At 50.9% G+C, this 12651-nt stretch overlaps 1 protein-coding gene across 1 annotated transcript; it reads left to right on the forward strand.

Moving 5' to 3' along the window:
* The first annotated feature begins 7707 nt into the window (after positions 1-7707).
* Positions 7708-11338, forward strand: TMEM125 (transmembrane protein 125). The gene is made up of 2 exons (XM_058030233.1): positions 7708-7810; positions 7920-11338. Exon 2 carries the CDS (start codon positions 8226-8228, stop codon positions 8886-8888), a length of 663 nt encoding a protein of 220 aa, XP_057886216.1. The 5' UTR covers positions 7708-7810; positions 7920-8225; the 3' UTR covers positions 8889-11338.
* Positions 11339-12651: the final 1313 nt, after the last annotated feature.

The raw sequence follows: 12651 nt of genomic DNA on the forward strand, positions 1-12651 counted from the left end.
ATGGTTCCATGAGCTCCAATGATTTTGGAGACTTCAGCTGAATGCTTTGTCCATGAATGTGGAATTAAGTTTCTTTGGTCTATTTTTTTTTCCATTTTGCATCTTTAATCTGTATGGAGCACAGGTTTCACAGGAGCAAAAGGAAGAAGTTAATGGTCTGTTAATGGGCTAGCTTAACACCTTTTCTTCCTCCTCCCCTCCCCATATAATCATCTTGATACATCCTGTACAGAAAGAGGATGTAATTAATGTAATTAGTAAATATTTTAGAACCTAGTTCCCTCTAAAATTTTCGGGACACACCCATTTTAATTTGCTAGGCTCTCGTGTGGTATAATTTTCTCCTCTCTCTGTCAGGACAAATTGAGTGCTAGAATCATACACCACACTGCTTTAATAGTTGTGGTTTAGAGAAATGAAATCAACTTGTCTAAATAAGAAGAATCTTTTCCTAATATCCCCATACAGATAGTGAATTATTTCTAAATGGTGACTGATATGCTTAAAAATATATCCCTATGTCACCCTTGTTAGCAAATTTTAAAGGCAATACTCAGCCTGTCAGATGAAGCCTAGGTAGCTTCAGCTGCCAGACTTAGGCTGAGGAGGATTTTGAACTTAGTGGTCAAGGGGCAGCTAAAACATTGCTTGTATAGAGGAGCATTAAACATCAGGCACAGCAGTGGTTACAACTAATCTTCAACAGACCTGCTGGAAGCAAAGTAAATGTACAAGCCCCTTCTAGACTGGGAAAAGCAGACCAAGGTCAAACTCCCACACACAAACTCTATAAATGTTTTAGAATTAATCTGTAACTGGATTATGGTTTTGTGTGCTAATGAATTCTTCTGAATTCTCTCAGGGTGCAAAATCATTTTCTGCTTTCATCCTCTCTTGACCTTCATTGTTCTGTTTCTCCTACTGGTATCTTCCTAAAGGAGCTGGTAAGGATTTCATGCTCTTATAAAGCTACAGCCCACTTTTTAAAATGACTACATGGCTATCTGAATAAGCAAGGTTTCCCCTTAGATGACATTTCTGCTAAAAAACCCAGGTTCTTCTGGATAAGGTCAAGCTCATTGTTCAAAGGTGTTTGTATGGGAAAACCTATCACATACCATTTGGTTTTTTATGTGTAGGACAACATCCTTTGGACTGATGATATTTCACAAGTCTCCAAAGACGTATCAGATTTTTCTCAGACAAATTCCTGAACCTGTCACACTACTTGGTTTCTATTTGATTAGCATATCCTAAGCTTCCCTTCTCACAGCCTGATAAAAAAGTAGCATGTGACTTTATAACCAAGCCTCCCTTTCCATTAGCCAGGCAAGTGCTGTTGTTCAGTCCTGTTCTCTTATTCCTGCATTACCTTCCTGCATTAGATTTTCTAGCTGCTCAGACTAACAGTAATGATCCCTTCTGCTATCATGAAACCTAGCCAGGAAGGAGGGGACATTGATCAGTCTGGGAATCCCATTCCCCTACTGAATTCAACATTCCTGCTACTCCCTTTTGTTATTCTTCAACATTTAAATGAATGCTTTTTGTTTCCCTGATTACTCTCAAAATAGTTACCCTTTTTTCCCCACTGGATTACCAGGAAATCAGCTCTTCTACAGCTTGGTAAACTCTGCTGGTGCTGATGTCTCCCAGGGAGGGGGTTGTGCAGCTACCTTTTGTTGGAAAGATGTGACAGTAACATCTTGCCTGACTTGAGTGCTTGCCTGAACTTCTGCCACAGAAAGAAGCAGTCCTGATATGACTGGGTGGCCCTAACCTACAAAGTAGAGCAGGAGCTACCTTATTTAACACCAAATACTTGCTGAGTGTGTCAAATGTCCCCTAGCGCTGCCCCGCGCTGCCTGGGAGCTGCTCTGGCACCCGTTCACCTGCAGCTGGGAGGAAATGAGCCACCTTCCAGGATCGGTGTGTGGCCAGAGGCCAGATCCTGCCCGGGGAGGGAGGGAGGGGTAGCACCTGCACACCGGCGCGGCTCTGGAGCGTCTCCAAGAGCAGCAGCAGGTTTGCTGAGACGCCACCCAGCTGGGGAATGCACCTGCCCGGGCGGGAGGCGAGGGCTCCGCCGGACCGCGGGGCTGCCGCGCACCGGCAGCGGGAGCCTCGCCCGGCTCCTGGCAGGCACTTACAAGAGGAAGGGAAGAGACTTTCCCCGTGGGCTCCCTCGTCAGCTGGATCCAGTGGAAGGAAAGCCAGGAAAAGCCACTGCTGCCAGGCTGGAGCAGGGAAGTGTGCCGGGGTGTCGCATGTGGGCAGTGTCTGCTGCAGGTGAGTGATCCCTTCCTCCCCGGGAGCTGGGCAGGAGCTGCTGGCAGGTTCGAGGCTGCTTCGGACTCACTTCTTAAGAGACCCTGCTTCTTGCCTCCAATTGATTTCTTCCTTGTGCTATTGTTTCCTCTCAGACTTGGGAGTTTCTTGTTTCCCTTGGAACTCCCAGGCCACCCTTGGCAGAGGTGTATCAGGACAGGCTCTGCGGGGCCAGGATAATGGATGCCTGTTGAGTGTACAAAGAGGAAGGGGAACGTGACATTTCACAATGGAGCGTGCCAAAACTGTCTAGATCTGTGTAAAAGGCAGCTGTGCACTGATCCTGTTACAAGAAGCCCTCCACCACCCCTAAGGCCAGAACTCCTAGGCTTGGGGAAAGGAAGGGACAATCCACCATCACCCAGGGCTTCCCAAATGGGGTCTCAAGGCAGGAGCACTGCTGGGACAGATGCTCACTTGTGGGACAGCATTATCCATCTGTCAGGGGAGAGAGGGTGGGCTCTCCCCAGAGGTGCAGATCAAACTGCACAGGTTTGCGTGGATCCTGAGCAGCCCAGAAAAGCAGGAGCATTGGGAATTGGTGATTGGTGTGGCAGGCAAAGAAGTGTGGATCTCTAGTTAGGATTTTGGGCAAGATAGATAGATGCCACATAAAAGCCCCATTACTCCCATTCCTTGCATGTTCCTCTATTCCCAGTCCTGAGTTCTCAGAGAGGGATCCTTCCCACATGCTCCCAGGTGCACAGACAGGCCTCAAGCACCATGACACTCAGAGCTTTTGGTTTGTGCACTAACAGTAATTCAGTCATAAAACAAGATACAGGAGCTGCATTCTCTTTGAGCCTATAGGGAGTTAGAACAGAATCAAATATGCTTAGGAAGCATTTCTTTACTGGAAAGGTGGTAAAACACTGGAACACACTTCCTAGAGAATTGATTGATACCCCAAACCTGTCAGTATTGAAGAGGCTTCTAGCCAATGCCCTAAAACACATTCTTGAATTTGGTCAGCCCTGAATTGGTCAGGCAGTTGGACTAGATGATCATTGTAGGTCCTTTTCCATTGAAATACAAGAGAATAGACAACACAATAGGCTAGAATAGACAAACTAGAACACAATAGACAGAAGAGAATGTACTGTTTCAGTTGGAAGGGACATGCAACAATTCAGGGCTGACTCTCTCGCTAAAGAAATTCTTCCTAAAGCATTGGAGGTTGAAAAAATTACATGGAAATTATGGGGAAATGTTTATGCCTATTCTGGACTAAAGATTTTTGTGAGGCACTGAGTGGTGGCAGGTCCATCCCAAACAGGCTATGGACAGATCAGGCAAAGAAGCAAATAAGCTATGATGGACTGGGGAAACAGAGGGCTGAGATGGCTTGGATTTGCTTGAGATTGTGAAGCTCTGCTGGCTCTCATCCACACTGCTCAGGTAAATAATTTTATGTATCGTTATTTTATAGGAAATCTTGTTGGACTCTCCCAGTCTCCATGATGCTTACAACATCCACATAAAAACTGCATAAAACCCTTCCAAGGCTGGAAGTACAAGGAAGAGCTGCAGGAGCCTGTCTCATCCCCAGACTTCCCCTCCTAAACCCTGTGGGTAAGCATTGTTTCGAGGGGTACCCTGGGTTTGAGAAGAGGAGGGAAGTGAGAAATATTTCAAAAGTTGAATTGCATGTGGTTCTGAAACTGAATTGTTAATTAATGTACAGTCTGTGGCCTGTCTGCCAGTTATCAGTCTGTCAGGCACAAAAAGTTTAAAAGTTACTAAATATATGCATGTATCACTCTGAGGCATTCAGCCAGGGTACCTCTCCCACACCTGCAGCCAGGAGTGGCCAGGAGCACATTGATGATGACCCTCAATTTCCACTTAAATGTTGTCAGAGCAGGGAAAGAAAAAAAACAACCAACACAATGGAAAAGGAAAAACATGAATATTTTTGTTTTCCTGCATTCCTAGTGCTTTCCTGCTCTTCCTCCACAGCTGCCAGCCAGCAGTGGGGAAGGACAGCATGTCACTTTTTTCCTGAAATGTGCTCTTTGGACTTAAAGCATTGTGTGGCTGTGCTGGTCCTCTCCTGCTTTTCTCTTGCACACAGAGATGGAAGCACAGAAGGTGCTGGCTTCAGTAGTGAGTAAATGTAGAGATTGATGACCCGTGATCCACACTGTCAAATACACCAATCTGATGGGCCACTGGCTTGTTATGGTCTGTCCCAGAGCAGCGAGACCCGCTAGCCCAAAAGAACACCAAAAGAAGGGGCAACAGCTTTGGGGGGCTGTCCTCCCTCATGGCAGAGCAGGCATCTATATTCCTTCCTTCCTCTCAGTCTGATCTGGGCAAAGTGATGTGCTGCACAGTGCCAAGAAAGCAGATCAGTAAAGCTGCTGTGAGAGCAAAGTTCATCCCTTCTTCAAGGAGTGGTGGGTGACAGTCCAGGATAGCTTTGGTTTAACATAGAGTTTTCTGAAGAGGGTGGGAGGCAATGCACCCAGCCTGAGGAATGAGAAACTGTAGCTAGATTTAAGGAGGAATGTTTTCATGGTGAGGGTGATTTAACTCTGGAATGATCCCTGAGGGGCTATAGATTCTCCTTCCTTGGCATGTAAATGAATGGGGCCCTGACCTGCTCAGTCTGACTTTTAGGTGAACTCTGCTTTAAGCAGGTGACTTCACAAGGTCCCATCCCACCTTAATTATTCTGTGATTCTAGGAGTAAAAATACTGTTATTAGCAGCACAAGCCCTCGGGGTGTAGAGAAGCAAGTGTGGATGGTTTTAGAGCAAAAAATTATATTCCCAGAACATTTCCAAACAGATGCAAGGAAACATGAAAGCACACTTCAGTGGAAGCCTTTGCCTCTCCAATCATTTGTTTAATAGAGGTTAATGCAACACTGGGAAACTCTCCAAATAATCTGCTTAATAGAGGTTAATATAACACTGGGAAATACATGCTTGTGGAGGTGATACTCAATTTTGTTCCTCGGCCAGATGCTCCTATGGTTTTATTTTGCTCTCTTGTCCTTCTTCTGAGCATATAAAAAACTAAAATGGTTAAATTTTAAAAAGTAACATGAGAATGCAGTGCTGTAGCCTGATTTTTGATCACATTTTCCCTCATTGTGGTTCATGCTGCTGTGGTTTCCTTGTTTACTGTTTGACTCGTGTAACTTGGGTCAAGCAGCAGAAGGACACAGACTTTGCACTTCTCCAAGCTTTATGTTCTCTTCAAATCTCAATCTAATCTATAAAAATGCTACCTACTAGACTCACCCATTCACTGCTAAGGAGGAGATAAGGCACAAGAGAGAGCAATGTTTAGAACCGAGCTGATTTGCATCGGCTAAGGGAACAACTCCAGACTCAATGTCTCCTTGCCTCTGACTACTTTAATAGTGCCTCGTGACATCCTCACCTTCCTGGGGACTTGTGCCCTGGGCACACACAAGGTATCTGCTGTCTCATGCAAAATCAGAGTGCAACCCAGCAGGCACAAACCAACACGCCCAGCAGGCACAAACCACGCTCAGCCACAGCTCTTTTCTCTCTCTAACTGCTGCTTTCTGATGGCTCTGGCTCCAGCCAGGAGCTGTAGGACTCCCATGGTTCTCCCCGTCCCCTCTGAGTCCTGGCTGTCTGTGCCGCAGCCATCGCTGCTCGGCTCCCCGAGCTGGACCAGCCCCGTGCGGGACCCGCCGTGCCCACAGGCTGCCCGCACCGCACCCGCACCCGGGCTGCCAGCATCGCACCCGTGCTGCCCATACCCTCACCCGGGCTGCCCGCACCGCACCCGTGCTGCCCATACCCTCACCCGGGCTGCCCGCACCGCACCCGGGCTGCCCATACCCGCACCCATTCTGCCAGCACCGCACCCGTGCTGCCCGCACCGCACCCATGCTGCCCATACCCGCACCCGGGCTGCCCATACCCGCACCGCCCCCGGGCTGCCCATACCCGCACCCGGGCTGCCCGCACCGCACCCATGCTGCCCATACCCGCACCCGGGCTGCCCGCGCCGCACCCGGGCTGCCCACAACGCGCCCGCACAAGGGCTGCCCGCACCCGTGCAGCACTGGCAGCGGGCCCGGAGCCAGGCCACAGTGACCTCATGCTCCATCGCAGCCGGGGAGTGACTCAGGAGGAGCCCGGCCTGACACTGTCAGGCGGTGTCTGGTTCGGCACTCCCCGCACAATTGTCCTCCCTCTCCCCCCGGCCGTGTTGGCTGCGCCCCGGCAGAGGGTTTGAGGTGTTTGCTGCCCTGGTGCGTGCAGAGCTGCCACGTGTGGAGGTCATAAATTGTCCCTGCCTGTGTGTAATGAGCCCTGAGCCCAGTGCCGAGCAGAGCAGGGTACAAACAGAGTGCGTTTTGACGTGGCCTGATGGGCTCCTGAGAGCCATTTCTAGCAGGCAGAGTGGTTGTCCCCCCACCCAGAAGTGACACAGCTCTGACACAAGGGACCTGAGTCAGTTCCTGTCCCTGCCATGGGCTCCTGTAGGACTCACAGCAGTTCATGTGTGTGCCTGTGGTGGTCAAGAGTGCATTATCCTGTCTAGGAGGTGACCAGAGAGGCTGTTCTGGGTCTCCAGGGCTTGCCCCATGTCTCCCAGGCTCAGCCATTGCTGACATGCTCCCGTGCTCTCCTCCCCAGTTCCTCTCCATGGTTTGGGTACCAGCTGTTCTAGAGGGTCCCTGTGGTGCTGTGGGACCAGCTGGAATACTCACATGCCAGGGAGGAACATTTTGTAAGAGAAATGCAAATGGTTTCCACTCTTGGTCTAAAACTGTACCCAAAGAAGTATTAAGGGGAGCCAGGACAGCAGGGACACAAGCCTGGGAACCACGAGTGGTGGGCTGAGACAAGGTGCTGTGACTGGGGAGCCCAGCTAAGCACAGCACCTCGGAGCCAGTGCTGCCCTTCCTCTGCTCCCCTCCAGGGGCAAAGTGCTTCACAGACCAGCAACAAGGAGAGCAAAATATCAGGGTGCCAGGCCACAGCTAAGGGCTCTTCCCAGGGAAGTGCTGAGATCACTGGACATGTAGCTACAATATTTCTGTAGAGAATTTCTGAGGGGAAACCACCGGCAGTGCAGGGACGAGGACAGGGCTGAGAACATGCAGCTATGGCAGATCTCACTCTTCCAGCCACTGGAGTGGAAGGGTTAAACCCTGGTCCTGACCCCCACCTCCCCTTCTGGGCAGCAGAGCCAGTTGGTGACAAGAGGCTGATGCTGATGAGGGAGCATGTGAAGCCAGAGCTGTGAATGGGGCTTTATCCCAGAAGGGACCTGCCTCTGCTCCGTCCCTGCCCTGCTGCCAGCACCAGCTGCAGGCAGAGTCCTTCAGGCAGCAATGTGCCAGCAGCCTCTGAGCAGGGCACACGGCACTGGGGAGGCAGGAGACTCGTCCTTGGGGCAGCCTGGGGTTCCCCCACAGCACACAGAGGCCTCCCATGAAGATATGCAGCTGAGGCACACAGGGCTCCTGTGAGGGAAGCACAGCAAGGTCTGCAGGCCAGCCTGAGCAACCAAGGCCCCAGGTTTGGCACAGGATTATTTGGTACAGGGGAGCATGGTCTCTGGTTCATGATATCTTCTCTTCTTGACTTTTCCAGATGAAAGACACAGCAAAAGAAGGAGACAGCCCTGGCAGTTCCCTTAATGTGCTGCTCCAGGAATGCTCCATCATGTTTCACAGCCCTGTCTCAGTAGTGGGTTCAACCCCAGCACGTGGATCATAGCTCTCCAGGTGGCACCACTGCAAAAGGAAATTCCATCAGGATCCAAAGGATGAGACTGAGACAGCACTGCTGGAGAAATGCAGCTGCCTTCACGACTGCTGCTGCACTGACCCTCCATTTGCTGTAAGGGTGCAAATTCATCTGTGCCACCTCTGTGCCCTCTTCACCCAGCTGCCCACCATGCCAGAGCTGGCAGAGCTGAGCAGCCCCCGCACCCCTGCGGATGCGGACCACATCCAGAGGAATATCTTGGAAGAGCATGTGGAGCTCTGGTGGTTCCAGGACCCCAAGAAGTCCATCCTGTGCTATGGAATGGCCGTGGTGCTGATCCTGGCCTGCGGGATTGGGGGCATCATCCTGCTGTACAGCACCAGCAGCCGCTCCGGAGAGTGGCGGCTCGCCGTGGGCACCACGCTCTGCCTGCTGGCCCTGCTGGTGCTGCTGAAGCAGCTGCTGAGCTCTGCGATCCAGGACATGAACTGCATCCGCAGCCGCGATCAGATCGAGCTGCTCAAGAGCGGAGGCTTCTCGGACTGCCTGGTGCTGCTGCTGAGCGCCCTGGTGCTGCTGGTCTGCGGGGCGGTGCTCACCATCCTGTCCACCACCAGCATGCAGCTCAGCCCCGCACGGCCGCTGGCCAGCATGTTCACCAGCGGGGTCATCCTCCTGACCGCCGGCAGTGCCATCCTCCTCTGCCTGCTGCTGTACCTGCTGTGCACCTCCTGCCGCCGGGCGGCTCCGCGGAGCCTGGAGGCCGGCGACATCCGCGTCTTCACCATCTCCGGCCGCCTCGCTGGAAACAGGCGGCTCCCCCCCACCTCCAGCATGGCCAACCTGATCTGACCCAGGAAACCTCTGTGTGAGCCTTAGCGGATACAAGCTGTCAGCGGTGGCCTTTCCCAAGGAAGGGCGAGAGCTGCCCTGTGTTTCTGTTGGAGATGACTGGCATGTGCTTTGCCCCAGGCTGGTGGCGCAGCACAGACTCAGGGCACCTGGATGGGCTCTGACCTGGCTGGCATTTTATCTCCACAGAGCCTCCTGTGTCAGCTGCTGCCTGCCTGGCTGTGACCATGTTACAGAGTGAAGGTGAGCCTGTGTTGTACCCCAGGAACCCCAGTACTTGTTTGGTTCCTGCAGTTCCTGGAACTGTGTCATACACTCTCCTGGCAGGAGAGGCTGTAATACTGGGTGGTATAAAACCAACCTGTGCTCTAGGCAGAGCCTCCAGGTCTTGAGTGAAGTAGAGCCTCTAGCAGCTGGTGAATGGCAGGAGACACTTTGCGTGTCAGCAGGCACGAGGGAGCCTGGTGGGAGGTATGGCTGCAGGGGCTGCTCCCAAAAGTCACCAGTGTCTGTGGGAGTGAGTGTGGGATTTGCACAGGGTTGTGTGTGCCAGAAGCATGGCTGGACCTCACATGAAATGCTGTTTGTGTTTGCAATGCCAAGATCTGTTCCAGTGTTACATTTCTGCAGCCCACCATCACCTGTGGTTTATCAAAGGGGTGATCAAGCAGTGCTGGTGTCAAGGCCCTGATGGGTTATCTGTGCTGGACTCAGTGTTGGGGCTCTGTTATCATGCCAGGATGCTCCAGCTACAAACAGCAAGGTGCAGTTGCTGGGGGATGGTGATGAGATGCCCAAATCCTGGGGCTGAGGCTGCCCTCTGCAAAAGCTGTGCGAGGGGAGTGTGCTGTGCCCTCCCACAGGAGTTTCCCAGGCAGAGGCAGGAGCCCTGCAGCTCATCCCAGTCCCTGCTTGTTCCCAAGCTGTTTCTATCTCCCAAGTGCTGCAGCTGCTGAAGGGCAGAAAAGTTCCTCTACTGTCACTTGGGCCTTACCTGGAGTTTTTTTGGTGTTTTATCTCTACAAGGTGTCTTGTTTTATCACCAAGGTCTCTCTACCAGAGGCAGACTAACAATTCACCCCAGGAACTTTTCCTGTGACTTAAGTCTAATTTACCTGACAAAATTCTCATTTTCCTCATAGACTCACTAACCATTTCACTGCCCTTTCCATAGACATAGATCCCAACCTCCTGCTGGAGATGGTCCTGCATGACCTTCTCTTCCTCTGAGCCAGTTGGTCAGAGCATGGTGCTGATAACACCAATGTCATGGGTTTGAACCCCTTATGGGCCATTCTCTTAAGTGTTGGACTCTGTGATCCTTCTGGATCCCTTCCAGATCAGACTGTTTTGTGATTCTTCATCTTGTCTGCTCCCATCTTTCCTTCACCTGAGTTGCTCTGCCCCAGATGTTGGTTTTGCTCATTATTTGCCAAGTGTCCTCTCCAATGAAACAAGACTGAGCTATTGTTTTTTGGTGCCTGGTAGCAAATTTTTTGGAAAAGGAAGGTAGCTGATTCCCTTGCTATCAGCACAAATCACTGTTCATGTTACACCTGGAGGCAGTGTCAGAGCTCACCATCAGCTGGTCAGTGAGGGCTTCACCCCTTCACAGCTCCAGACCAACCATTCCCAATGCAGTGAGATCTCATGAAACCACATCTGTATTCACCTGCTCCTGTCCTGCTCCTGCTGACTTTCCTCTGCCTGAAGCCTTGGATTGTTTTCCCCAATGTAAAGGTACATAATCTGAGATTTTCTCTCTGTATCTCTGTTATTGCTACATTTTCCTCTGCCACTTTCACATCATCTGTAGATGTTATTAAACTGCTGTTTCCTCTTCTCTCTGCATCTCCTCCCTTAATCTGCCCAGGAGCTCAGAAGGTGGTGGTGAGCTCAGATCCTCCTGTGCTAAATCTCTTGAAAGCTGAGCTTTCCCTCTGGGCTGTTTGGCCTCAGGCCCACCAGGGACCCCAGTGGTTACACAGCAGGGGAGAGGCCAGAGCTGGATGCTCTTGCACCACCATCACCATTGCTGCTGCTCTGCAGGTCTGTGTCAGGGCACGTGCAGTTATGCCAGCCTGCCCCCCCTCTGCCAGCACCAGAGGTCCAGCAGCGACTGCCAGCTCCACATGCTGCACATGCTGGCAGGCCACAGCTGCCTGCACACCAGCTGTTTTGCACATCTGGGCATTTCTGTGAAGAGGCATGACTGTGCCCAGCTCGCAGCTCCTTGCTGCCTGCATGTCAATGTGAATCCTGTCCCCTCCACAGCCCCTTCAGAACGTGCCCCAAGTGCCTGTGACTTGTGCCAGGAAAGGGTGATTGACTGTGAGCCAGCAGCCCAAGGAGAAAATGGCTAAGAACAGGCTGTGCCTGAAGATGGTGGCTGGCTGTCCAGCTGCCCAGAGGGACAGCCTGTGCAGCCCAATCACTGACTCCCCTCTGCAGTACAGGTGTGGTTTGTTTTGGGTTCCTGTGTTGTGTGTGGACACACATAATAAAGTGTTACAGAAGTTGATTGTGTTGAAGGCTGATATTTGAGTGCAGACCTCTCTGCAGAGCAGAGGTGTCAGGGCTGGCCTCAGCCCAGGGCAGTAATCACAACAGCCCAGGATCCCTCGTGTGGCTGTGGTTCTGGATCACCAGCTAGTGTGGCAATGCCACCACAGCCCCAAAAATGCATGTACTTCTTTCATGATACACAATTCCCACTTCCAGATCCATATTAATCTCTCTCTGCTTAAAAACCCAGACGTATCCAGATCCCCTTACCACCACTCTGTGAACCTGAGACCTTGCTATGCCCCTGAAAGATACTCACACGGAGCACACAAAGCCTCTGAATATGTCAGTGCTGGCTAGCTTGTTTACAGAGAAGCTGTTTCACCCTGTGGCAGGGCTGAGCCTCGTACCTGGAACCAGTCTGCCTGCATACCTGCCCCTGCTCCCAGCCAGCCTCAGCCAGGCCCTCATGGCAGCTTCCTGGGTGGACCCCTGGACAAGGATCCTCCTTTTCATGCTCTGACCCTTTGTATTCCCAGCTCTGTATGCCAGATGTATTTCCCCCAAAACATGAGTTGCTAGGTTCCAGCACTGCAGCTGCCTGAGGGCAGAAAATGCACATACACACACACACACACACAGGAAAACCTGCCATGTCTGCTTGGCTAAAAAATAAATGGATGTACTTATGAGCAGGGTCAAAGTAGACAAGCCATCCAACCACTAATGCTGAGGGACTGGTGAGTAAGATCCTGGACAAATAAGCCTGGGTGCTTGTATTTTTAACTTCTTTTAAGACATCACCAAGACTAAAAAGAAAAGACTGCATCCAGCATAAATTCCTGTGATTGCAAAGTATGTTGAAAAGCCCAGCAAATACCCTCCAAAAGATAACTGAAATGCTTTTTCCCAGCCCTCAGATTTAAATCTCTTACCCAAAAGATATTAGAAATTTCCAAAAATACTGTGTATAGTGTATTTTCATAGGTAGCTGATTAGCCCAGAAAACAAATTATGAGACGGTAACTGAAAAAGTAAAGCTCACTTTAGAAATATGGCATTTAAGAGAAAAAGTTGGCTGACCACTGAAAGAAGCCAGCAGGTTTTCCTCCTGCTCAAGGCTTCAAGTCGCACATTTGCTCTCTACCCTGTCTCATCCATCCAATGCCTGACCCATTTTTCCCCTTTGGTTTGCATACTCTGAGGTGTATTATTTACCTTTTTTATACATTAAATGTTTTAATGAGTGGAGAAATAG

The sequence above is a fragment of the Melospiza georgiana genome, chromosome 9 (genome assembly GCF_028018845.1).
Source record: "Melospiza georgiana isolate bMelGeo1 chromosome 9, bMelGeo1.pri, whole genome shotgun sequence".
Taxonomy (NCBI): domain Eukaryota; kingdom Metazoa; phylum Chordata; class Aves; order Passeriformes; family Passerellidae; genus Melospiza; species Melospiza georgiana.

Bases quoted from the DNA above. Each gene is read 5' to 3' on its own strand.
- TMEM125 (XM_058030233.1), top strand. From the start codon at position 8,226: ATGCCAGAGCTGGCAGAGCTGAGCAGCCCCCGCACCCCTGCGGATGCG.